This window comes from Gorilla gorilla, chromosome 10, assembly GCF_029281585.2.
Source record: "Gorilla gorilla gorilla isolate KB3781 chromosome 10, NHGRI_mGorGor1-v2.1_pri, whole genome shotgun sequence".
Taxonomy (NCBI): domain Eukaryota; kingdom Metazoa; phylum Chordata; class Mammalia; order Primates; family Hominidae; genus Gorilla; species Gorilla gorilla.
In genome coordinates, this window is record NC_073234.2 from 80,328,029 (window position 1) to 80,355,609 (window position 27,581).

The window sequence follows — 27,581 nt, forward strand, 5'->3', positions numbered from 1 at the left end:
ATGTGTGTCTTTTTTTCTTTTCTTTCTTCCTTTTTTATTGCCTTAGGAAATTCTTTTGAAATGGCAATATTTCTTCTTTACCCAATTTAAACATTGCTCACCTTGCCATATCCCCTTCTCCTCTGCTACCTTGGTAGAAATGCTTTTATGAAACTGTACTTTATAGTGAAGATTTGTGCCTTCTTGAAGAATATGAAAAGAAATAGTCCTCTCTGCTATTACTCTGTCCATAATACTGAGAGCATTCTGTATTACATGACACTCTGACTTCTTTACGAGAACCATAGAAGACATTTCTCTGCTCTGAGATCTGGCTTAAGGGCTACGTTATCTGGGGCCATAACAAGCATATAAATCTAAAATTGTGCCAAAGAGAATAAAATGGCAGATACCAGAGACTGGGAAAGGTGGGTGAGGGGAGAGGGGGAGTGAAGAGAGGTTGGTTATGGGTACAAACATACAGTTAGATAGAAGAAATAAATTCCAATGCTTGATAGCAGACTAGGGTGACTATGCTTAGCAACAATATTACGTATATTTCAAAGCAACTAGAAGAGAAGACTTGAAATGGTACCAACACATAAAAATAATAAATAATCCAATTACCCTGACTTGATCATTACACATTCTTTCCATGTAACAAACACTCACATGTGCCCCATAAATATGTAAATTTTGTGTCTATCTATCTATCAATCTATCTAGCTATCTAGCTAGCTGTATCTCAATATAGCAAAAGAACAGAAAGAATTTTAGGCCTGGAGACATATAGTCTGGAATAGTGGATGAGAAGCTGAACCCTGTCAGCATTTTCTTTCTCACCTCTTTTTCACGCAGTTCCTCTATAAATAAATTTGAAAGAAATATTTTAAAGATTATCAGCCTGAACAGATGCCAAAAAAGTAGCATTCCCACAGACCTACACCTCTTGATCTAGCCCAAATAGAAGTACCTCATGTAGTCTAACTTCTCCTGACAACTAGTTTGTTTTCGTATTTATGGTCTTTGGGCCTCCTAACCAACCATGGTTTCCTCTTTGAGGAATGAGGTTAGGACAAAAGGTGCATATGAGCTTCTGCACACTTGTGAGAGATAAGTATATGGTCCACCTCTCACAAGTGTGCAGGAGCTCATGTATGCCTTTTGTTCAATCCTCCTTCTTCCACCAATTTTATTGTCTACACTATTTCCTTTTGCCTCATTTTTCCTACTTACTTTATCTTGCTGATGGTATACGTCTGCCTTACATCCTTACGACTTTAACTTTTAAATTCTTGTTTAGAGGTATTTTATGCAGATACTATCCTCCTTTTCCTCCTTCGTCTTCTTCTTCCTTCCTATCCACCTTCTGTTGTGTGGTAACTTTACAACAGAAACAACAATGATTTCATGTCCCGTGAAGTCACAATTATTGGCCTTTCTATTTGTATTTTTTCTATTCCCTTTAACATTTCTGGCTTTTATAATGCATATATTAGTACAGTTATCCACGTTAATAAATAGTGGTCATATATAGGACTATGTGCTCAAAAATGTCTAATGAAATGTGCAATTCAAATGGTTCAGAGATGACCAACCAAGATTATTGCAGTTGGTCCCTTTGTTTCAGACTAACTTCCCTATCACTCTATTATTCATCTGTTAGTTAATACAACTCAAGTGCTTAGAACAAAGTAAGTACTATATACCTTAGCTATGATTATTATCCTATTGCCAAACTTGACTTTCTGCCACCATCCTAATCTTCATTATCACAGATTTGGATTTTTACTTACTTAATAGCTTTAGATAAATGACTTGTTCCCGTAGTGGGATCCCAATGTTGGTTCCCTGGCTCCTGGCCTGCTTTGCCAAGTCTATGTGATCACAGGCTGACAGGCCAGGCTCTCCCAGTTAGAAGAGAGGTTGCTGTGGTCCTACACTGCATCAAAAGATGCATTCCCTCAGCCAAAGCCTTTCCCTTGATCCCTTCCAGTCATCAAGTCACTTCTCTACATCACACAACTGATCATGCCACACCCTACTGGAAGAAAATCTGTAGACATTAGACTATCTATGAAATTAAGTCCACATTCCCTTGGGAGAATCAGAATAACATATGCTGGAAAGCTGCTCTCTAGGATTTGTGGAGCTTTGTGTTCTATTGTGTCTGCTGAGAAAAAGGAAGGAGGGAGAGCAGCATAGTGTTACACTTTGGAGTCAGATGTCACAGATTCAAACCCCATCCCTGTCACGTGAGATCTTATTGTCTCCAAGCCTCAGTTTCTGATCTGTAAAATGGTGTAATGATACCTGCCTCATAGAATTGTAAGATAACCCATGTACTATACTTGGGAACTGACAGGGCTGTTTGTTTGTGTGTTTTTTACTAGGCTCCCTCAAATCATGGTACCAATAGGTTTTTAATACAGGGTAGCACTTTTCATTTGTAACATTCTGACCCTTGAGAAAGTCTTCCACTAAAGGGATATTTAACACATTCTACTTAGTGAGAATGTGAAATATTCTTGAAAGAAATAACAAGCTGAGACCTGACATAAATAGTGTTGCAGGTGGTGACAACAGAGAGCAGTATGGCATGGTTGGAGTACAGTCAGAGAGCTGGGAGGGAGGGCTGACACTGAAGAGCTAAGGCAGGGGCAGACAATGGAATAGCTTTGTTTTTTTATACTGGAAATATTAACTACCACTAAATTGCAACCAATTTTATTTTCATAAGATAGCATGTGCAAAGATCACCGCCATACAACACTCAGAAAACTAAAGCAGCACCTTTATTTTATACATACAAACAGTATAAAATGTTTATTAGGTAAGAGCTGTGTTTTGTTTACAATATATTATATTGCTTCAAGCCAATGCAAAAAGTTCATACATTATATTCCCTATTTCATTGTGTTTAGAATATATTATATTGTTTAAATGCCACTACCACAGTGTAATTTTTTTTTTAATACTGAATCTCTGGAATAATGGTAAGGTCAAAATATATTGTATTGAGAGTTTAAAAATTAACAGCAATTTTTAAAAATGTAACAAACATCTAAATATCTGACAATAAAATCTGAAATGCTGTAACTTCAACATTATTAACTGCTCCATCCAAATTCTTCTGACTTACGCATTTTTGCCCAATTTAACCTTTCTGATGTTCCCCTGCCCCCAGACACCATAAACGCATTGTAATTTTGAAAATATCTGCCAACTACACACTGAAAATTTTAACCTGATCAATTGACATAATATAAAATCTGTCCCAAAGCACTGCAACAAGAAAATCTATACCATCATGCTACAGACGTACTTAGAAAACTTAAAAGGAAGAGTAAATATCAGCTCAGTGATTTATAATGAAGCTAATAAAATTCAGGCCCGTATTCTTAAGTGTAATGAACATTATTTGAACATTCAACACATGAAAGGTTAACAAAGGCTATGAACTTGGTGTAACTTAAAACGTTTCAGATGTCGGAGTTCACCAGATGTAATTGGATTCAGGTGGATCCCGCCGCTCCTCGGCCTTTTTAAGTGAAGGCGTGTGCTGCCTGAGCTGGGCGCCTGCTGGCCTCAGGGCATGTATGAGGCTGGCTCCGTACCCTGCAAAATTATTCACAGCTTAAAAGGAGAGAAACTACAAAACCAGGCTCTTCAGATTCATTATTAACCATTCAAATGAAATCCATTTTTGCCTTTTCAATCCAGAATGAAAACTGCAATGACCACAAAAAGCTACCTGAATGAAGAGATCTCTGTTAAGAGCAACCCATTTTACTAACTCCATGAAACCAGGTTTCCATTGGATTTCTCATTCCCTATATATTCTGGCCATGCAGAAACTCTTGATGCAAAATCTGGGTGAATGTGACTGAATGGAAGTATAGTCTCCATCCAAGGGCTGGTAAGGATCTAGCATTGAAATTTTGAATGCAGCTGCAGATTTGGTCGTTGATCCTTTTCACTGCACTGCAAACCTAACCCAGCTGATATTGATCCAGTTCAATATGACAACCCGACTCTTCATAAAGATCACATGATTGGGTGTGGCTATTGCACTTATAAGACAGGAATTTTGTGAAAATTCAGGACTTCCATTATATGTGTTAGGGAAAAGGTTAAGATTTGAACTGACTCTTCCTTATCAATAGAGATTTGTGTTTTGGTCAAGGTGGGCATCTATCTGTTTCCAGATGGGTTGTAAATGGAATGTGCTAAGTTACACAACTTCAGACCTCCCTTCTTCCTACTTGGGGTGATGCTCAGGGGCAGTGACTCATTTCTCATTTCCTAAAACTGATCCAAGGCAGCAAATTACATTGCAAAAATCTGCCTGCATCTTCTTGTGCATCTGAGTTAAATTCAGCATTTATTTATTCCTTGTGTCTTTAAATGCAAACATGCCATTAAGCAGCTACTGAGAACAGAATACTTTGTTCCTGAATGTGTTCCTTTGAATTGTCAGTATGTAGTCTAGTAGCTCGTGGAGTGGTCAAAACCTGAGCCAGCAATGAGTTGGAGTAAATCTCTACCATGCTGCTTGGCCTGTGACCCATGAAGCCCAAACCTTTCTGTTGGCGAGGGTGAGCCTATGCGGGGACTTCTGTCTCCAGTATCCTCCTCCCCACCATCATGCCTGGGTCCCTGGAACTCCCAACGTGTCATCCCACTGGGATTATGTTCTTAGCAGAACTCTGTGCCTCAGAGCTTCCTTGTCACCTCCCTCTAGTCAAAATAAACCCCCTTCTTTCAGCTCAATTATTTTAGCTAATGTACAAAATGGCTGGGTGACCTCTCCTGGAAAACACGTTTGCATTTGAATCAAGCACCAGGTCATCTTCTTGGCATGCAATGCTTGGATTTGAAGGAGGCACACTGATGGCAGACGCTTTCAGCAGCATAATCTCCAAGTGGGGGTGCTGTTTGGAGGCTGGCAGACCTGTCGGGAGGCATCATCTACCACACGAGGGCCCCTAACTTGCCTTCCCTTTGGAAGAATGGCTGGGTGCATCAGAAGTAACAGTGCCCTTGTGCTCCCCTCTTCATCACTTGTGGAGATCACTGGGATCTGGATGTGAGTCTTAGAAGACCTTTGTAACTAAGTCCTTGCATGTGTGGTCTGGACTAGGCTTGAGGATTTTTGAAAGTTATTTTGATTCTGAAACAAGCCTCAGGGTTTGTCTCCAGTTGAGGGTGGCATAAGAGCTTCGGTTTACTCTTTTCCAAGATGGCACTAGAAATATTGAGTCTCCTATAGGTCTTTTAGTCCAAAGATCTCCTTATCAGTATGTCCTAGCAGGGATACCATTCAACCATTCCCACTGTGTGAGAAGCAATTTTCCAGAGGAGCGGCACTGCTTATTAAACTGTGTCCACCTGAAGCCAATTTAATCAACCATCCAGTTAATTCAGTGGGTGAAAAAGCATCAAATCAGTGGCTTAGTGTAGTGATATGGTTTGGCTGTGTCCCCACCCAAATCTCATCTTGAATTGTAATCCCCATAATCCCCGTGTGTCAAGGAAGACACCAGGTGGAGGTAATTGAATCATGGGGCTGGTTCCCCTATGCTGTTCTCCTGATAGTGAGCGAGTTCTCACGAGATCTGACAGTTTTATAAGTGTTTGGCAAGCTCCTTCTATGGTCATTCTCTCTCCTTCCACCTTATGAAGAAGGTACCTGCCTCCCTTTGCCTTCTGCCACGATTGTAAGTTTCCTGAGGCCTCCCTAGCCATATAGAAGGGTGAGTCAAACCTCTTTCCTTTATACATTACTCAGTCTCTGGAAGTTCTTTATAGCAGTGTGAGAACAGACTAATACATGTAACCTAGACCAGATACCAACCTACCTGAAAGTAAACAGATGTATAACTACATATACACTTATTATAGATACATTAAATGAATACAATATGAACATTGTAAAATATAAGCAAAACTTAGAAATTAGAAAGACTACCATAAGTATATTAAATGTATATTTATATATAAATATAAATCAAATTTAAAATATAAAAAATATTTAAAAACTAGTATATTCTTTTAGCACCCCAGTGGATAATTTCCACACTCACTGGGTTGCATGCACCAACCTTTGGAGACTACTGATCTAGGAAAACATCTGATATGTGAGTGATTTGTTCAGTTTGTATCCATTACTTTGGAGACATAATATGGTAGACACAACCTGGAATTTTGTGAATTTGCTTCTTTTTTTTTTTTTTTTTTTTTTTTTTTTAGAGACAGGGTCTTTCTATGTTGCCCAGGCTGATCTCAAACTCCTGGATTCAAGAAATCCTCTTGCCTCAGCCTCCCAAGTAGCTTGGACTACAGGCATGTGCCAACACTCCCAGCTTGGAATTATGTTTTTGAAGAGTATGGTATGTGACTGAAGTCTTCCTTTTTTCAAACTAAAGTGGACAGTGGGCCCATGCTTAGGAGACTGAGTTCTAGCTGCCAGAAATGCTGAAACTGTGTTGTTTTGTTAATTTGCTAATTGACTGTCCCTCCCACTCCACAAGGCAGGGCCTTTTCTGTCTGTGCACGGGTGTGTCCCCAGTGCTTGGATTCATGCTTAGCACAGGAGAGACCACAATCAATACTGAATGAATTTAGCAAGTTTCATTGTGTGTTTAAAATAGGCCAGCTGTTTATCTACATAGCTAGCTCATTTTTGGTAGTAAATTTTGAAAAAATGCAACTCCATTATAACATCTCTCCCATAGACAGCTTTATAAACGTTTTCTTTCCCTCAAAAGAACTCATTTACTTACTATTACCAATACAATTTAAATATTTTAAGAAGAAAATGCTTCATGTTTTATAATGATACTTGACAAATCATGAATTATAAAATCAGAGGTAAGGAGATACCGATTCTACATTTGATTTAAAATCTTAATTTCATGTGTCATTTCTTTCATAGTTAACATACTATATTACCCCCAAATCAACCTGTATTACTAATTTAGCCTAGAAAATATTTGTGATATTTTACAGATGTGATCTTTTACAAAGATGCATTACTCTTTACACACTAAAGCTTAGACTCTAAAGTTTAAAGAGGTGGAGAAGTATGGGGGAGAAGAGGCAGAGAAAAAGCTGCCTTTAATGAAATGGAAAGCAGGGCTGAGTTATAGGTTGACTGTTAGCCTTTGAAGCCAAGAAACAGAAGTGAAAAGGCTGGCCCTTCTTCTGGTCTCCCACTCACTTTTATTTTATTTTTTTTCCTTGTTTACAACTTTTTATTTCTCCCACTCACTTTTATTGCAATGTCTTCCATGCCAACCTTCTTGACATTGGCATTTGTTGGGTTCATGGCAGGTTCCATGTGCACCACAGCCAGGCTCGCAGACAGCTAGAATCAAAAGAAATAAAAAGAGTATTTCCTGAGCTTTCCTTTTTCAACAGAATTACATAGTTGCTTTCCTTGCAATTCTTTAGAATGTGTTAGTTTTGGCTTCATCCTCTAATTTTTTTTCCTAAGTCAGTCTCCAGTCATAAGTTGGTTTTGGACTTTTTGTAAAGTCCTGAGAATAATCTTTAAGCATGATATTTTTCATTCGCAAAGACATTCAGTAGGATTTTGAAACTGCTGGAGCATGGAAGTTTATTTTCCTTAAGAAAACACCTGGCTGGGCATGATGGCTCATGCCTGTAATCCCAACACTTTGGGGGGCTGAGGCAGGTGGATCACGAGGTCAGGAGTTCAAGACCAGCCTGGCCAAGGTGGTGAAACTCCATCTCTACTAAAAAAAAAATACGAAGATTGGCCGGGCGCAGTGGCAGGTGCCTATAGTCCCAGCTACTCGGGAGGCCGAGGCAGGAGAATCACTTACACCTGGGGGGCAGAGGTTTCAATGGGCCTAGATCGCGCCACTGCACTCCAGCCTGGGCGACAGAGAGAGACTCCGTCTCAAAAAACAAAACAAAGAAACCACCTTGTAGTTAAAACGTTCAGTTGCATGTGTGAGTATCCATTTTTTTACATGCACAGATTTCATACCACACCTCTGGTCTACATAAGGAAGCATATATGTCAGTGAAGAAAGGTTAATTGTGATGCCCAGGCAACATGCACTAAGCACGGAAGTATGTAGTGAGAGACTCCTGCTAGTTTAACGACCTAGTAGCCCAGATTGGCAATGTGTATGGGGTACTTACGCTTTGAACAGAGGTCTCCCTGGTAACCTTTGGAACACTTACATTTGCTTTTCCCAATGCATTTACCTCCGTTTCGACAGGGTTGTGGGCATTTGCCTGAAAAAGAGAAGAATGCAGCTAAACAAGGAACCTGGTGCTTCATTCAGAGGTAATTACATTTTTCAAAGGAATTACAAGGCTTTGAGAGGATAAGTGCTTTTAAATGGCAATTTTCATTTATTTCAGATCTACTCTGGCTTTTTTTTTTGAGTTTTGTTTTTGGAACAGACAGGATAATATTTTTAACTTATGCTTTTGGATTATAAATGTATTGCCAAAATGCTGCATTTATATCCTTTTTTTTTTTTTTTTTTTTTTTTTTTAAAGTAAAGACGGGTTTCATTCTGTTGGCCAGGCTAGTCTTGATCTCCTGACCTCAAGTGATCCGCCCACCTTGGCCTCTCAAAGTGCTGGGATTACAAGTATGAGCCACCATGCCCAGCCCAATTACTTTTTAATAAACACAGTAATCTTTTAACTGACTCACAAATACTTGCTAAGATATACTTTACTAAAAGTTATGACATAAATGACCCTTTAAATAATCTTTTCACTGGGTATTGATTTTTGTTTTTTGGTTCTTTTTGAGATGGAATCTTGCTATTTTGCCCAGGCTGGAGTGCAGTGGCAGGATCTCGGCTCACTGCATCCTCCGCCTCCCAGGTTCAAGTGATTCTCCTGCCTCATCCTCCAGGGTTGCTGGGAACACAGACATGTGCCACCATGCCCAGCTAATTTTTGTATTTTTAGTAGACACAGGGTTTCACCTTCTTGGCCAAGCCGGTCTCGAACTCCTGACCTCAAGTGATCCCCCCACCTCAACCTCCCAAAATGCTGGGATTACAGGCATGAGCCACTGTGCCTGGCCAAGTTTTGATTTTTGAGTGTCACTTTTTCTGAAAGTAAGTCTATACCTGTACCTAATGACAGTCTTAGCCTAGGATTCCCCAGAAAGCAGGATCTGCATGCAGCTAGTTTATTTGGGGAAGTGATTGTAGGAAACAGGAATGGGGGAATGGGAGGGGTGAAATGGAAGGAAGGAAAGGCAACACAAAAGTGTGTTTGTGGGTGGAAAGCAGGAGTATGGGGCTGCTAAGTCGAGGTGCAGTGGCAATGGCTGGTGTGCAAGGCTGGCCAAGAGGCTGTGAGATGTGACACAAAAGGTGCCCAATATCACAACAATGCATTTTCCTGGAATGCCCTAGGTCCATAATGATACTTTGTAATTTATTTTATCTCTTTGCCCAATGAGTATTACGAATGCTTTTCACAGATCTTTGAATCACAGAAATTTAGAGCTGGAGTAAGGCCCTAGGTGTAAAAATCATTTAATAAATTTCTCACTTCTTTCTCCAGAGGCTATTTATTATCCCTCTGCAATCTAGAATTTGCTATCCTAAGTCCTAGTTTTTGAAGAAGTGGAAGATAAGGTACTTTTTACCTAGAGCTGAAACCACATCCTATGCCTGGCATAAGATGTTTTGAAGACAGCAAGTAGCCTGTAGATTTTGGTAGTGGAGGAGTTTGGATTGCTTTTGTTGTTCTTTTTCTTTTCTTTTTATTCACTTTAGCAGAACACTCATTACAAAGGCTTCTAGGTACATAAGGAGAAGTAATGAAAATTTATCCTAAACCAACCCGCCTTTCACTCTCTAAGCCCTTCTTTTTATTGCCAAAGAAAGCTGCGAAAGAAGTCAACCCCCATATATTTTACTGACAAGTACTATTCTTGACAAACAAGAAGTAAATTCTTTATGAAAATCATTCTACTAAAAACACTTTATCTTTTTATTTACCTAAAAGGACTTTATTCATATATAAGTAGACCAAAGCAGTATTTAGTCATTGTGGAGACAATATAGACGTAACAATATTGGGATGTTAGGGTCTCTCACAAACCTGGAATGCCGTTAGACATTGAGGTTTTTCTGCATGGAGGTGTTCCAGAAACAAGTATTAAAACAAACTTAATAACAGAATATCACCTCTTCATTGACCAAAAGAAGGCCCTTTTTTTTTTGCCAGGTTTGAATACAAGAATACCATTTACTGTTTAGTTACGATCTCAGCTCTCACCCAAAAGAAGGAATATCTAACTCCAAATTTCCATTTGCATCAAATAAATACCTGACCCCAACATATACACAAAATTGGGTCATATCACAGTACTCTGCAATGCACCAGGTTTTTTCAAGTGAGCAAGGTATAGGATGATAATTATATGGCAGAAAAGACAGGGTACTCAATACGTGAACTACTTGGTGAGCCCGAATTTTCTCCTCCTCTATGAGGGGTGAAGTTGGTAACTGGGATAATGCAGAAAATGACTGGTGGAGATAATCCTTTCATCAACTTCAAGAAGTTTTTTGTTTTCATGGCAACAGGGAAGTGAGGACCCTTAGATTCACCACAGTCAGGAAGGAGGACGTTCTCTCCTGGCTATTATACAACAGAAACGTGACTGCAGGAGACGTTAGACATTCGAAAGCTATTACTAGTTTAAAGACTATAGGAGCCAAAATTCATGAAGATCTGATTGTTTTAAAATTCATAATACTGGAAATATCTTTAATAGGAACTTCTTCTTCCTGAAAATAGTTTGCAACCAAATTCTACCCATTAAATAGTGGAAAACTGAGTCAGCTTGAGAGATGGCACATTTTTACTTAAAGAGACTAAGCCCTGGCTGGGCATGGTGGCTCTCGCCTGTAATCCCAGCACTTTGGAAGGCTGAGGCAAACAGATCACTGGAGGCCAGGAGTTCAAGACCAGCCTGGCCAATATGGTGAAATCCTGTCTCTACTAAAAATGTAAAAAAATTAGCCAAGCGTGGTGGTGGGCACCTGTAATCTCAGCTACTTGGGAGGCTGTGGCAGAAGAATCGCTTGAACCTGGAAGGCGGAGGTTGCAGAGAGCCAAGATGGCGCCACTGTACTCCAGCCTAGGTGACAGAGCTAGACTCCATCTCAAAAAAAGAAAAAAAAAAATAGACTAAGCCCTGTCTAAAGACAAACAGATTTGACTAAGTTTCAGCTGGTGGCATTTTTACTATAACCAATGGATGAGTCCTTGTAAGAAGAATGAAATAAGAATACATTGACAAAATAAAGACATTAAATTTCTTTTACCTATGCAATTGTAGGATAACTTAAATTATCAGTTTAATGAAGTGACAGTTTAATGAAGAAAACAGATAAAAGGGTTTAAGTGCCAACAATTGTCATCTCTGGGTTTTAGGATTATAGGTGATTTTTAATTGTTTTCTCCAATATTCTAAATTTTTTTTAACAGAGAACATTTTATATTGAGAACTTTAATAAGAAGAACCCACTCAGTTATTTTTAAAATCCTTTTCTAATAATCCTTGCATTAGAAAAGGATTATAAATAATTTGGGTAGTCTTTTTAACTGAAGGTTCATTAAAGATTCTTGGGAAATCCATGAGTCTTAGATAACAAGACGTATGTACACACCATCCATCCAGATACCTCTAACCATAGTTTTGTTAACCTACAAGCATATCTCACAATCAACTCGGAATAAAGTTTGAGATGGTATCATTGTTTTTTACTTTTTTTTTTTTTTTTTTGAGATGGAGTTTTGCTCTTGTCTCCTAGGCTGGAGTGCAGTGGCTCAACCTTGGCTCCCTGCAACCTGTGCCTCCAGGGTTCAAGCAATTCTTTTGCCTCAGCCTCCTGAGTAGCTAGGACTACAGGTGTCTGCCACCATGCCTGGCTAATTTTTGTGTTTTTAGTAGAGATGAGGGTTTGCCATGTTGGCCAGGCTGGTCTCTAACTCCTGACCTCAGGTGATCTGCCTGCTTCGGCCTCTCAAAGTGCTGGGATTATAGGTGTGAGCCACTGCACCCAGGTGAGATGGCATCATTCTTGATAGAGGTCAGGAGAAATGAAAATAAAGATGACATCGGAATATACATTTCATTTAAAAAAAACAAAAAACAAACAGCCAGCAATGAGTGCTGGTGAGGATGTGGAGAAACTGGAACCCTCATACACTGCTGGTGGGAATGTAAAATGATGCAACTGCTTTGGAAAACAGTCTGGTAGTTCCTCAAAAAAGTTGTCACCACGTGACTCAGCAATTCCACCCCCAGGTAAATATTCTGAAGAAATGGAAACGTCCACACAAACATCTCACACGCAGATTTTCATAGCCATATTATTCGTAATAGCCCCAAAGTGGAAACAGCCCAAATGTCCAACAGCTGATAAATAAACAAAATGTGGTAAATCCATAAAATGGAATATTATTTGGCAATAAAAAGGAATAATGCAGTGATATATACTACACCATGGGTAAGCACTGAAAACACTAGAATGAACCCAGGTAAAAGAAGCCACACAAGAAATGCCATATCTTATGTGATTCCATTTATGTGAAATGTTAAGAATAAGCAAGTCTAGAAACAGAAAGTAGCTTAGTGGTTGCCAGTGTCTGGAGGGAAAGGGGAAGGGGAGGTGACTGCTAATAGGTACAGATTTTCTTTTGGGGATGATAACATGTTCTGGAATTTGATAGAGGTGATGGCTACACAATCTTGTGAATAACCCGAATGGTACATTTTAAAATGTTGAGTTTTATGTGATTGTGACTTATATCTTAATTAAAAATAAGAATACATAATTCAACTATACTTTTTTGTTTCTGTACCTTTGGAGGCACTTTTCAACTCAAGACCCATTTCCATATTTTCCTGGTAATGTAGTTCCCGTGATAGAAACAGGAAACTTCCGCAAAGATTTTGGATAAAACTTGAAGTAGGGTCAATCAGGAGCTTTCAAAGACCCACATTTTTTGATGCAGTAAAACAAAAAACCAAGAATATAAAACATTGTCTCTGCCAACAGAAGATTCATAAACCTAAGAACATGAAAGGGCATATTTACATGAAGGAAAATGAGCCTATGAACAAAGATTCATAACCATGAACCAAGTAAGTGTGCAGAGTCTGAAGTAAGTACAGGGGAAAATTGAGGGGAGTTAGTTCAGAGATATCTTTATCCGGGAAGGGTAATTAATAAGAATAGAAACCACACCCAGACAATTAATTACATGTTCTATGGAAACTCTAGAGGTATTTCATTTGAACCCTATAAAAATGGTTACTTCATCCACTACTCATTAAAGTACAAAAACCCACAAATAAATTAGAGGTTGAAAGTTCAAACGGGAACTTAGTCTTATTCAACTTTCAGTCTACAATACACTACTATATACACTACTGTATACACTGTTCGGCTATACCAAACAGTGGTGTTTTACAGATACAGCTGGAAATGAAACACAGACCAAGTTTCCCTCAACCAACATATCAAGAAAGGCAGGGACACAGGACACTTAGTGGACAGGCTGACCTTCCTTTTGCTCTTTCTTGAGCATGTGCTTTGGTGCTATCTGTTCTTCTGGATTGTAAGGCAATCTAGGAGGGAGTTATCTCATTTCTGAGTTAAAGAGAGAGGCTACATGACTTGCTGAGAGCTACATGGCTGGTCAATGGCAGAGCCTGGACAAGCAGTTTGGAATATTGATTCCGAAAACAATGATAAGCTACCACATTTCAACCCTTACTTTTTTAACTTTTGTGTATTGAAGTATGACAAACATATAGTAAAGGCATAATGTGTACCAATCTTAAGTTTACAGTTCAGATATTTTTATTTACATAAACAGATGTGTGGCTCTTCACCAATCGAGATACTTAGCATTCCATAAAGTTCCTTTTGCTCCAACTGTGATTCTCGTTTCTACTGTCATCCGTTAGTTTCACCTATTCTTGAACTTCAAAAAGATGGGATCATGCAGTAGGTAATTTTTTGTGTCTGGTTACTTTCACTTAGTATCTGTGTGGTCCATTCATGTTGCTGTTTGTGCTACTATTTCATTCTTTTTTTATTGCTATGCGCCTCTTTTTTCTCCTTTTTCTTGAGTCTACCTTTTTCTCTTAGATGGGTTGTTAGGCTCAGTCTAGGATATCTGGCAGTGAGCGGCAGGGGAAACAGGTACGTAGGTAAACAGATCCCAGCTGTCCCAGAGCTCTGATCTACATTTCCAGTCTGAAGCTATGGGTTCCACATAATGAGGAGGGGACAAAATGACTAACAGAAAACAATGCAACTGTTGAATAATCCAAACCCAGACATAACCAAGTCAGAGAGCATTTCTTCTGAGTCCTCTGAGGTGAGCTGTGTCACTCTTTGCCCCACCTTCAGCCAAAATGCATGGTAGCTGAATCTAGCAAAAAGAAACCACTGGCCTAAGACCTTAGACAAGTTATTCATTCTCTCTGGGCTTCCGACTCCTCCTTGATAAAATGAAGGGGTTATATGGGGTTTCTAAGGTCTCCCCACGTCAAAAGAAGGCAGAAAGTCAATACTCACTGATTTCACACTGCTCTCCCTCTAGTCCTGGAGGGCAAATACATTTTCCAGGGTAGAAACAGGTCCCTCCATTAAAGCAGGTGGTTGAGCAGTTTGCTGTTAGAATGAGTAACAGGGGTGTTGCATTAGACAGTAGGTTAAATCTAACACAAATTTCACTTAAAGTGAGGTGCTATTTTTTAGGCATCTGCTTGCTACTTGCCCATTTCCTGACTAATAAAATAAGCTGCTTTACAAATACAAAAGTTGTACCAATTGCTTACCTATGTGCAGACTCCAGAACATAATAGGAGACCACACACATCATATACTACCCACCAGTAGGAGTTTCCATCTCAGTGAAGAAAGGCACAGTAAAAAAAATTAGCTTTTTAATTTTCTTATACATAGCTATGCCCTTAAAAGGAGAAGAATGGTATAAACCTAAGGATTTTTTTTGTAAACATCAGTTTGGAGGATAAGGAAAGAGTAAAAAGGAGAAGACTTACTTTGGAATAGATAAAAGAGAAGTCATAAATATCAGGACCTGACAAAAAAGCAACTTTCTTTCAGGACAAGATGAACAGATATTTATCTTAATGAGATTGTTTTTTAAAAAATATACTTTTATGACTTTTGGAGAAAAGAGTAACTGTATTCAGAAAAAGACTGTGGGCCCGGGTGAGATCCCATAGGTAGGAGTGTGGCCACAGCAGGGACCAGAGGATGATGAAGTTGGCTGTATCATAGTGGAAGCCCAATAACCAGATTATCCAGGTAGTAATCACACTTCGTGATTCATCCTAAACCCTCTCTCACAGTGTCAGTTTCTGGAATTTCACTGCTCACTAGCACCTAAAATGGAGGATGGAGAAATGGAGAGGGGAGGAGAGGAAATATCTAAAAATAGACAAGTTGGCTCATTCTATAAAGGAAATTAAAATGAGAGCTTGAATTTTTAGCAATTCCAGTTATATGACCCATTTGTTCTTGTCCCATATAAAATTGGCCAAAATTGGCTATAGATGAACAAAAGCTAAAATAAGCTTCCAGTAGGAAAATCAGAAAAGAAATCCAAAAGTTCTAAGTGTATGCTTTCTTTGTGGGAAAAAAAAAGTCCACAAAGTAAAATGTTCTGTGAGTATCATGCTTCTTAAATGATAAATTGTGTTTAAAATCACAAAGATCTCCCAGTTTAAGGAAGTGCTGTACTCACTTTGGCAAATCAAAACTCTTTTTTTTTTTTTTTTGGTTTGTTTTTTAAAAGAGACAGGGTCTTGCTCTGTCTCCCAGGCTGGAGTGCAGTGGCACAATCATAGCTCACTGCAGCCTTAAACCCCTGGGCTTAAGGTTTCTTCCTGCCTCAGCCTCCCAGATGGCTGGGAGTAAAGGTGTACACTACCATGCCTGATTAAGTTTTGAATTTTTTTTGTATAGATGGAGTCTTGCTACATTGTCCACACAGGTCACAAAAAAATTCAAGCCTCTTAATGTGGAAGGGAGCTGTAGCATTTTGGTATAGGATTTAGGATTTAGGAGAACAAGCTCTTGGGGCCTCCTCTTTGCTGGAGTATTGCTAAGGCTGGACAGTTGTTTTTGTAAGTGTGTCCTGTCTCCTCGCTTCTGTTTCTCTGGGAGATAGAAGGGAATGATGAGATCAGTGCCCTGGAAAACTTTGGGATCAGTACCCACTTGGCCCATGCCCCGTGCGCACTGCCCAATTACTGATGTGTAGAATGCAATGAACCTGGTAGCTTCATAGAAAGTTGTAGAATTCGGCAAGGTTGGTTACATAATTTGGCCACACTCTTAGTACTTGTATGCTATTGTATTGTCATGAGCAAGCTTCTCTACATTTCTGTTGTGCAATGATTCTTGATTAGAAAAACAAGCAGCTAGAGACATGAAGTATCTTTCTCTAGGGCTGAGGCCCCACTGGCCAGTGCTAAACTCCTTAGGTCCTAAAGGTTGTGATGTCCCAAGGGCCAATGAAAGTTATTCTTTAATATTTGTTCAAATACATAGTGCTGATGTCTATTTCCATAGTAGTAATTAAATCATTTTTCAGAGCCTCCACATATTCCCTCCTGGAGAATTAAAGCATCTTTTTGTTGAGGTAGAAAGTTTTTTTTTTTTTAATATTCCCAGATCTCCAGTGAGACCAAGTGGAATTTCAACAGACATTATAAAAGAATAAAAAAATTACTGGAGTCTGATGAGTAGGAAAATCTTTCATTTGAAAGATAAAATATTACAAAATATAGTATGTACTGGAATATAGATAGATATATTACTTTAACAGTGACCATGTGGTGTTTGTCACACCATAGCACTAGAAAAACACTGCAATTGACACTCCATTATGCAAACCACACCAACAATGGCCACGCCTACATAAGAAGGTCTCACAAATGGTCTCTTGTGAATACATGAGTTCTTCAACTAAATCTGGAGGATTTGCTTTATTTATTCATAGTTTTGAGGCAATAAGAGTTTAATTCTCCTCTAGAATGCCCAGTTTTAAAATAGCAGAGACACTGAATGCTAAATTTAGACAAAAAGATTCACAATAATGAATTTTACTCACTGGCTGTTAATTCTTATTAGAGTAATTAGTGCTTAATCTTTATGAAAACACATTTAAAAAATGATTTTTAATCCAATACTATAGTTTTAAAAGACCACTTTAAAAAAGGCAGAAATGCTTTCACATATTATCTCAATATAGTTATAATATATAGCTCAGGGGTGAGGGACAGGAGGGTCAATGGCTTAATTCCAAGTCTAGAGATAGAAAAAGCATGGTCCACAGAGAGATCAAGTTGCCTGCCCAGGTTCAGAGTCACTCGTGGAAGAACCAAGGGCTGAATTAGGTAGCCTGGGTGGCAACATGGTACACTGCAGGATATGAATTTGGGTCAACCTACTCAAGTTCCATAAACCTCACTTTGCTTATCTAGGAATGAGATGGATAATACTTTACATATCTCAAAAGATGTTCAGAGTAAAATCACATAACGGTATGAAAGTACTTTGTACATCATAAAAGAGTAAACAACCATAAGTTATTCTGACTCATACTGAAGGCTCTTTCCTTTAGCTTTCCTTTAAAAAACAACAACAACAAAAAACTGCTCATGGCAATCTTACTTGGTAGTAACTGAGTGATCACTAAAGAGACACTTTTCAAGAATAAAATTTATTATTCTATCTTAACTCATATGTTTATTGACAAAAAATGCTCTATTCATACAATTAGCATTTTTAACACAAAGATAACTTCATTAAATATACAAATTTCACAGCATAGTCTTTATTTTTTTTCCACTTAAAAGATGTGAACTGGGCAAAATAAACAAGTCTCTTGTAAAGAGTATGAATCGTTCAGCAATTTTAGGGCCAAGTTTGAATCCACTCACTAAGAGTAAAATCTGGCTGTGTTGCTGCAATGCTAAGAAGGAAGAACCTGATCTCTCTGGGATGTGATTTGTGAGCAGAGTATTGAATCGGGAGTCAGTAAACTTCTAGGTTAGGCAATGTAGAGCAGGTTGTTTAATTTTAGCCTTAGAAGCTCACCCACAAAACCAATTTAGGACATACTAAAATTCCATGTGGCACAGACCAGCTAATTGTTCACAAAAATTTGCACTCCCATTACATAATATGAGATGTCAGTGGGAGACAGCTGTCCAGCCAGGGGCAACATTTCTTCTGCCTGAAACCAGGTAGGACCATGAGGCTAATTCCTACCTATGGAATAGGTGTGGAAGTTTTGTGGGTAAATTCTGGGCCAGGGCTTTTAAATTTTTTAATTAATTTATTTATTTTTAGCAGTGCTTACTTCAATCCTTCTCTGCCTATTGGCTGGATCTAGAGAGTTCCAAAGCTCTAGGCAGGACCACAGATAGATGGTGCCTGGGCTCCTGAGTCACTGCATGGAGAAGAGCTGCCCTGCCCACTGACCAGGCAAAATGCACTGGAGCATTCTGTGAATGAAAATAAACTTTTGCTATTATGCTACACTAAAATTGGGATTTCAGTTACTATAGCAGCCATCTTTACCCTAAGCCATACACTCTCAGAGCTGTTATGAAGAGTGAGGACATATAAAGTAACTTATTCTAATCAAACATTTTAAAAGTAAAAATAACTTTCTTCTTAAAAAGAAACTGTTACCTTTGTCACAGTTCACTCCATAGAATCCAGGTGGGCAGATGCAGAAACCAGGAGTCACACAAAGTCCACCATTCATACATCGTGGGGTACAAAGGGCTTATAGGGAGAGAGAACCCTGATTAAGGCCAAATGGTATTTTGGAGCAGGACCATTTTGAAATGTCAATAATACAACAGGTCTACATTTTCAAGCTTTGTGGTTGACTCTAAAATGATTACTCTTCAGAGATACAAGTTTGCTATACTAATATTATTTTTGTGGTATAAATTAGGCTGTTTTTCAATTTCTCAGCCAATTTCTTAGAGATGACTTTCGGATTGGTTCCATTTGAGTACTTGAATAAATTTTCCCCAGAATCATTTTGACTAAGATGTGGTCTTCTTAAAACTGTTAAATATTTTCACTTTGCCCCATTTCCTTAATCTTCTAATTCCAACATAAATGCAAAGAAGAAAAATAAGAAAATATTCTTCTTTCTTACTTATTTTAAAATTATTTTTTAACTGTCTCTCACAGGATATTCTTATTTCTTGAAGATGAAAAATATTTTGCTTACTGTAGTCAGAAAAGCTCTTAGTATTTAAACATCTTATGATTAATATTCATTTCCTTGCTTATATCTTTTTTCATGTATTTTTTAAAATTAATTTCCCTGAAATTGATGTACTTACTACACAAATTCTTTTCATCCACTTTTTTGCCTTATCATAACTTCATAACTCAGATATACTCTTAGTTGTGAATCAAGCTACTTTCAACTGGAACAATTTCAGATCAGTGGTGATACTAGCTTTTAAAATCCAACTTAAGAGGAGGAAAAAAACCTCAGAATTTTCATAAGATTATGCCAAAGTACAGTGGCTATATTTCTGAAGTGGGATGAGTTGGGGGAGATGGCCAGGAATGGCCACAGAAAGTGAAGGCATTGTGCCAAAATTTTCTGCCCCTGTGACCAGGAAAATAATTTCAGGTGTTAAAAATACACATGGGGCTCCTGCGTGACATCCATGTTCATTAGGAAGGGAGCAAGGGAAGTCGGCTCCATGTCTTACCTTTCTCACAGTGAGGTCCGTGGAACCCATCAGGACACTCGCAGATGCGTCTTTCATTACAAAAGCCTCCATTTCGGCACCCACCTGGGCACTCAGCTTCAGCAGAGAGAAACAAAGCTTATATGGACACCCTTGAAATCATGTTGGGTGAATCACAGCCAGTGTGAGACAGTAGTGTTCATTTCTGTTCTAGCCCACCAATTAATCATAATTGATCAAATACCAGTACTTCCAACTCATTCCCTCGATATCACTTGGATTTCACTAAATCTGCTGCAGAGTAAGATTTTGCCTCCCTTATTTCCAACAGTAGGGGGCTCTTGGAAGAAGGTAAGGCAAATTTTATTCTGCCTTCATCTCCTCCTATGGATCTACTGTACCTTGTTAAATTCACACTGCAATTGAATGAATGGTATTGCCTGTCCCCTTTCAGAGGATAAGATGACTTATGGGTACATCTTTAGAGCACTGAAATGCTCCAGAGCTTAAATTCTGAGCTAGAAAAGCTTGTATGGGGATGTGAAAGGAGCCAGGCCTTTATAGTTAAATGGGCATCTGGGGTGTGGTGGGGAGGTATTGAGTGAGGCCTTGACCTGGTAGGGATCACTGGCATGAGGTGGCAGTCTGTCCTCTGTGGATGTTCATTAGAGGTTATATTAGTGTTGCCTTTGGGACAAGTGGGAAGTGCTGGTAATTATGAGCCACACTGCCTTGAGCAAACAGAGCAAGAAAGGGGGAAATTCATGACCACGGGTGAGATACACTGGGACTCCCAACAACTGTGTTGGAGGAGTGGAGAGGGAGGAAGAAAAGGTGTTTTGAAAAGGTTCCTATTCCTAGTATTAAAAGTGGGGTCAAGGTCAGAGAAAGTCTATCCTAGTACTGTTGCTAAATCCTGTGCTTATCATCTCCTCCTTCTGTTGCTGTAGCTATAGAGCCATCAACCAAAAAACCATGTATGTATGTGTGTGTGTGTGTGTGTATGTGTGTGTGTGTATAGATATAAATATTTGGTCCAAATCACACCTAAGCCCTTACAACATGTCTTCTCTTGAATCACCATTGGTGCTTACCTTGTTGACATGTTTTAAAGAAGATAGCATTTTGAGGTGTTTGGAGAATGGTGTTGCCTTCAGAATTCATAACAATCACATTCACTTCAAATGCTGCCACCCCATCCTGTTTTCCAAGACATGGGAAACCAACTTGAACAACTAAAAGAAAAAAAGAGAAAGTGTGGAGAAATAGTTAATCTAGTTGATTCTAGTTTTACAGAAATCTTGGGAAGAGAGTCAAAGGACAAAGCAAAAATGTTCACATGTTGTGGATTTCCTTGTATCTCCACGGGAGTAGGAACTGTATTTTGAGCATCTGGGCTCCACAGAAGTTGAGCATCATGTCAGGTGAAGAAAGAGTGAATGACTCCAATTTTTACCTCATTAATATGGAATTGGGGATATTCTGTTCACAGTCTGGACTTGTACTATCTTAAATATTTTCCCTGGAAATTAAAGATGGAAAGAAGAATCATAAAGTGGTTAATTATGTATACGTCAGTGTAGCATAGGAAGAACAGAAAGACAAACGAAAATAAATAAAAAGCGGTTGATTTGGGGAAGAAACTTTGTGGCATCTTCATCAGCCTCCATATAATCCAAAAAGGGCTAGAAATCAGCATTTCATAATCCCTTAAATAAAGTCTGATGAGCAATACCCCACTGGTTTATGTTTACTATGTGTATGTGAAAGTGACAAAATATCTTCTTTGAAAATACTTTACGACTCAGACTAGAGTTCAATCATTGGACCGAGTTAATGAAGTTAATATTTTCTCAGGCTGTTTGTTAATAAGAAGTGTCCATATCTCAGGCATCTTGAAGAGAGTTTGATGTGATGAAATAATCTCATGAATAGGGTTATATCTAATGGTTTATGTTCTTAAAGAGAAGCTTCTCTTTCTTGTGAGTCTAATGATCACTCGGCCTGTGCAAGTGTTGACAATGAAGTCACAAAGCAGGGATTGGGAACTGAAGACATTGCTGTACAAAGAGGGAAGGAGGACACCCATTGTGGGATAACCACAAGTCACTGGGTGAAAATGGGGCAAATCAGATGTGATCATTTGCTGAGAAGCTGATTATGTATATTTCCAACACCCAATGGGTTATTATAACATATCCACTGGGTAAGACTGATGTAGTAGATCCACCAGACTCTTGTTCTTTCTTGTGAATATAAAGAAATATTGCTAATGGGTATACATGTGATTTTTTGCTTCATTTTATTTCTGCATGGCAGGTTATGGTTTCTGCCAAGCTTGTGCAAACTGTATCAAGCTAAGACAAATCTTTTCCTTTTAGAGTGTCGATAAACTTTCTCCCTAGGTTTATAGAAATAAATGAGCTGGAAACTGGACTGCCCTTTTCTGTAAAGCATTGCACACAAGCTGGTCATACAATTTCTCAATGTGCTTTTGGCAACCCAAAACTCCTCTTACAGCTCTGGTATTGTCAGTGTTCATTGCTATGCCATACTCAAAATTACATGGACTTCTATTTCCACCTCCCCTGAAACTTGAGATTTTAACATTGCAAATCATTATGATGAAAAGGAAACACAGATATTTTAACAGAAATAAAAAGAAAAAACAAAATTGTGTCTAAAGTTCTAAAGTAAAATTGTCCCTATTGAAAACCTTGGCTTAATGAAATCTCATATATAAAAATGCCAATTTACAAAACATTTATGAATGGAGATTTCTATTTCAGAAAGAAGCAAAGGAATTGACAAGTAATTTCTTTAAATTTTTTGTACTTATACTTTGTTCAATTATAAAACTTTACTCTTCGTATGACTCTTTTACATGGACAGGTAGGCCAATAATTGCTTTGAGGCATAAAAAGATGGAAAAACTTGAACGGATACTTAAAGATAGAACTTTCAGAATCTTCCTCACTGGACGCCATCATCCAAACTTATTTTCCAGGTGTATCTTTTTTCTGAACCACATTCAGCCTCTCCTTTGCAGCCCACCTGATTCTTTTAAAAATGCCCTTCAGTTTTATTTTGGCTTCCAGAATCTTGGTATGGAAGAGAAGATGCTTATCAGTAAACTCATCTTCATTTCTGCTTGCCAGCATTCTCAAATTTCAAAATGTATCTTGGATGTTAAATATCAAAAACTGTCTTATTAAGTTTGTAGGAAATTTAGTTAAGAACAATTATTAGTTCTTCCACATCTTCAGATGTGCTGAAAGACCGTTTACAAATCCGGTTAAATTATGACTACGTGTTCACAAGCTCTGGTTGTCAGTTGTCAGGGGATGCTTCTAGAGGGCTTGGAGTGCTCACATAAAAGTGTGTGGTTTGCGGCCAGGTGCAGTGGCTCACTCCTGTAATCCCAGCACTTTGGGAGGCCAAGGCGGGCGCATCACTTGAGATCAGGAGTTGGAGACCAGCCTGGCCAACATGGTGAAACCCGTGTCTACTAAAAGCAAAAAAATTAGCCGGTGTGTTGGCATATATCCATAATCCCAGCTACTTGAGAGACTGAGGCATGAGAATCACTTGAACTCAGAAGACAGAGGTTGCAGTGAGCCAAGATAGAGCCACTGCAGTCCAGCCTGGGCAACAGAGCAAGACTCCATCAAAAAAAAAAAAAAAAAAAAAAGGAAAGAAAGAAAAGTGTGTGGTTTGCTAACATAATCTTTAAGTCAATTAAAGTAAGGACATGTTCACAGAGTTCCTAGGCCTGTGGTGATGCTAGAAGATACGGCTTTCCACCATTGCAAGGAACAAAAGTGAGGTTGCAAAATCTAATGAAAGTTTTAAAATAGAAAAACTGCAAGCAATTTTGGCAGATAACTAAAGATGTAGTATCTTCATTTTCTTAGTAAACCAAAAGAAATGATATCCCTAAAAATTATTTTACTAAAGTTATATTCAATTACTGTTATAACTGATATGAAATATTTTCCTTCTTATAGTTTTTAAAGACCTAATATACTCTAGGCTTGCAATTTTTGCTAATTTTATTTGTGCATAATAACTCTAGCCATTAAATTCAGCTTCAAGTTAAAAATGAACACATTAAAAATCCCATCAGCCCAGGTATATAAGTTTTACCTGCACATTTCTACCTCTTTGGAAATAGAAGGCATGTAAGCACAGTTATGACCTGAACCCTACTGCAGAATGATTTGTAAAGAACTAGGAAATAAAGTTTAGAAATTAGGAGGTACCTAGCTTATAATTTCAATGAATTATTATTTTTTTCACTGAGGACATCTTGAGCCAGATCAACAATTAATTTTTAATGTAAAAGAAGAATTACAGAAAGATGTGATAAACCATACCATTATACTTGCCCACTCTTCAATTTTAAAACACAAAGTAAAAATTTTATTTTCTCTTGTGCAAACCCTACTTGTCTTCCTTTCTGTTTATATAAACTTTATCTATAAGACCATTTAGGTAATAATATTTATAATTAAACACCTTTTAAAAGTTTTCAAAGAATTTTGCTTTAAAAAAACAAAATCTGACTTTAGTTAGCTGCATCTCCAGTAATTGCCTTTTGTCAACCCTGTGCTCTGCGCAAACTATTTCTCTCAGTTCCCCAAATGTGTGGTGCACATCCACAATTTCCTTACTGCACACCCAGGTGCTTGGAATGTTCTTTCTTGTGTTTTCTGTCCTACTGTCCTCCCACTCAACTTTCAAGGCCAAAATTAAATAGTACTTGCTTTCTTTAGCCTTTCCTAACACCCCTTGCCTATATAATTACATTTATATATTTTACAAACACCTATATATATTATTTCATTGTGGTGTAATGATTTAATTATGGTTTGCATCCTTTGCTAAGGATGAGAATTCTCAAAGGCAAGAACTATATCTTGTTTTTGTAATCTCAGCATCTAGCATATTGTCTGTCACAAACTAGGTACCAACAGATGTGATATATGTTATGGTAGACACAACCATATACCTTGTGTGCACAGGCACACACTTGCACTTCCACACATGCACATATCTGCACATATACACAGAGACAGAAATTCACCATAGACAGTAGGAGATGTAGAGAATAAAATACTAGCAACATGCACTCAGAAAAACAGATGCACCAAGAAAAAGAGACATCAAAGGCAGAAAAAGCAGAGACTCTTTGCTTCCAAGGAATAAGAGGAATGTGAAAGTCATGTATTTTTGCAACAATAGGCATACGAGTAAAGAGCCATTGTTCCCAAACGCTAGATGAAGTTAGGCCAGATATGAATTCCAGTGCAGAATAGGATGTATAATCTAAACGAGGTGAATTAAAACAACTCAGAAAAACTAAAGCAGATCGAATATAACTCACAGCATTGAAGTACAGACTGATATGCAATTGATTGCACATGAACTAACTTTTCTACAGAAGAAAGCAGCAAATTTGTTCTGATTGCATACTGCTCCCACACACAGATGGGCATGGTGCTCAGATAGCCTCAGCCTCCAGTCAGTTGAGTCCCTGTCCTTACAACAAGGCAAGAGATGAGAAAGGCAGGCAAGAGCCCATCCTCCACACCACATGATCATGAACCGCTACATCACTAGAAATATCCAACATAAATATTCATCAGTCCTTTAAGCTGCCCTGCCAGCCATTCATTCTCTTACCAAATACTTAGCACAAACTCTGGGCTTCACATTCTGCTAAGAACTGAGGTCACCTATAAGAAGATGGTCTCTCCAGCATAAGCACCTATTTAACAGTGTAGACATTGGATTCCTAAAAGTCCTAGTTGAGAAACACCACTGCTCTGTTGGTTTCATGGTCAGAAAAAGAGAGTGTTCAAAGAGGCAAAGTCCTGGCTTCATGAAACTGTTTTTTGTTATACAACTCAGTAATTTTACTGAACCACCCTGCAGTTTGTATTTCCTGTTTTTGTTCTCTTCTGATGCCAGAAGGCAGGCACTTCATAACTGTTAAAGATCAAGAGTTTTCTTTTTTCATGCAATGTTTAGGCATATAGGAGTCTGTAGGATAAAAGAACAGTTTAGCAGCTTGGGGGTATAAAATAGCCTTGTAGAATGATGAATGCTACCTGGATGCTTAAGAGCAAAGACACACTGATTTGATTACTTTTTAATAATGCAAGGTACCTTCACTTCTCCTACTGGAGGGACTGAGCTAATGAGGCTAATAAGTAGCTGCCCTGCAATGGTGTAAGGTTCCCATAAACTTCTTGCACCTGCATTTCTACAAACAAATCCTACATCTGCTTCGAAAAGACTATGTGTGTGTGGGGTGGGGTGAGGGAGTTGTATATGCAAAGGATGTGTGTGTGTGTGAGTCTGTGTGCACACATGGGCATATGTGTTCATATCACCTGGTTCCCAAAGAAGCCTTGTTGTTTTTAGTTTCAGGTTGACCAAAGTGTCACCCACTTTTTCCTCTACATTTATTATTTATAAAGAACGTAAATTATTAGAAAATGATGTTCTATCTAAACATGATCTATTAAAATATCCTCACCTCATATGTTCAAAATCTTATTTGTCAATTTCCTAAGAAGTAGAATTTCAGTAAGATTTTTTTTTATTTTTTATTTTTTTATTTATTTTTTATTATACTTTAAGTTTTAGGGTACATGTGCACATTATGCAGGTTAGTTTTTTAACTAGACACAAAAAGGGAAAAAAGCACTTAGGATACAAGCATTAAATTAGAAATTCAAAGACGCAAGATTTACCAGAAGCTGAGCAGGTAGGTATAACTGGTAATTAATTAATGTATTTTTAATGGACTATGATGAGCTTATATTCCTTTATTAATCAGAAAAAAAGAAAAATATAAAATAGAAATTGCGAGATGTTATGTACTTATTTTATTCTGACTGCTTCCAAAACAAAACAAAACAAAAAGAGCAAAAAATATGATCAAGAAGAATTTTATAGAAAATTATCTTTAGCCAGGTGCTGGCTCATGCCTGTAATCCCAACACTTTGGGAGGCCGAGGCAGGCAGATCACTTCAGGTCAGGAGTTCGAGACCTGCCTGGCCAACATGGTGAAACTGCATGTCTACTAAAAATACAAAAATCAGCCAGGCATGGTGGCATGCTCCTGTAATCCCAGCTACTCAGGAGGCTGAGGTGAAGAATCACTTTAACTCAGGAGGTGGAGGTTGCGGTGAGTTGAGACCCGCACCACTGCACTCAAGCCTGGGTGACAGAGGGACACTCTGTCTCAAAAAAAAAACAGAAAAGAAAAGAAAAAGAAAATTATTTTCAACTAAGAAGGAACACTATTGACAGGGCATGAGATTGAGTGATGATCATATTCCAAGAATTTGGTGGCTGGAGTGTCTTTCTCTTCTCCACAAGGTAATAAAGCCCTACCAATGCCATCTGAGTGGAATCAGCGTATCCACATCTCTGGAATAGATACTCACGTCCTTGGGGCTACACATCTCAGGTGAATAAATCTTCACCCAGAACCCAAACACATCTAAGTCAGAAACAGATCCTCTAGGGGTGCTGTTGGTTACACCTGCAGCACTGTGATGATCAAAGAGAAACTGAAGTTATACTCCTCCTGTCTACACCCACGATGACACTTAGGTCGGGAAATTAGAGAAACTCTGTTTATTTAGTCTCCCACTCTTATGGCACTGGAATGCAACAAGGCAGATCCACTGGAAGTGGTAGATAACCGTAATCTGAAAATGCCCTTTGTAAAAGTATCTGATCTCCTGATTACTTTAGAGACTTAAATTAGCTCCGAAGGGGATTTTT

The 27,581-nt window shown here is 38.4% G+C and overlaps 1 protein-coding gene across 1 annotated transcript in view; it reads right to left on the minus strand.

Moving 5' to 3' along the window:
* Positions 1-2,755: 2,755 nt before the first annotated feature.
* The window catches only part of WIF1 (WNT inhibitory factor 1), a 68,917-nt gene continuing 44,091 nt past the window's right edge, over positions 2,756-27,581 (minus strand). The window contains exons 4-10 of the mRNA XM_004053507.5: positions 20,872-21,012; positions 19,799-19,894; positions 18,747-18,842; positions 14,592-14,687; positions 8,155-8,250; positions 7,253-7,348; positions 2,756-3,597 (exon numbers count right to left, since the gene is read on the minus strand). Of these exons, the coding sequence (XP_004053555.1) occupies positions 3,476-3,597; positions 7,253-7,348; positions 8,155-8,250; positions 14,592-14,687; positions 18,747-18,842; positions 19,799-19,894; positions 20,872-21,012 (743 nt within the window). The 3' untranslated portion in view covers positions 2,756-3,475. The remainder of the gene's footprint in view (positions 3,598-7,252; positions 7,349-8,154; positions 8,251-14,591; positions 14,688-18,746; positions 18,843-19,798; positions 19,895-20,871; positions 21,013-27,581) is intronic.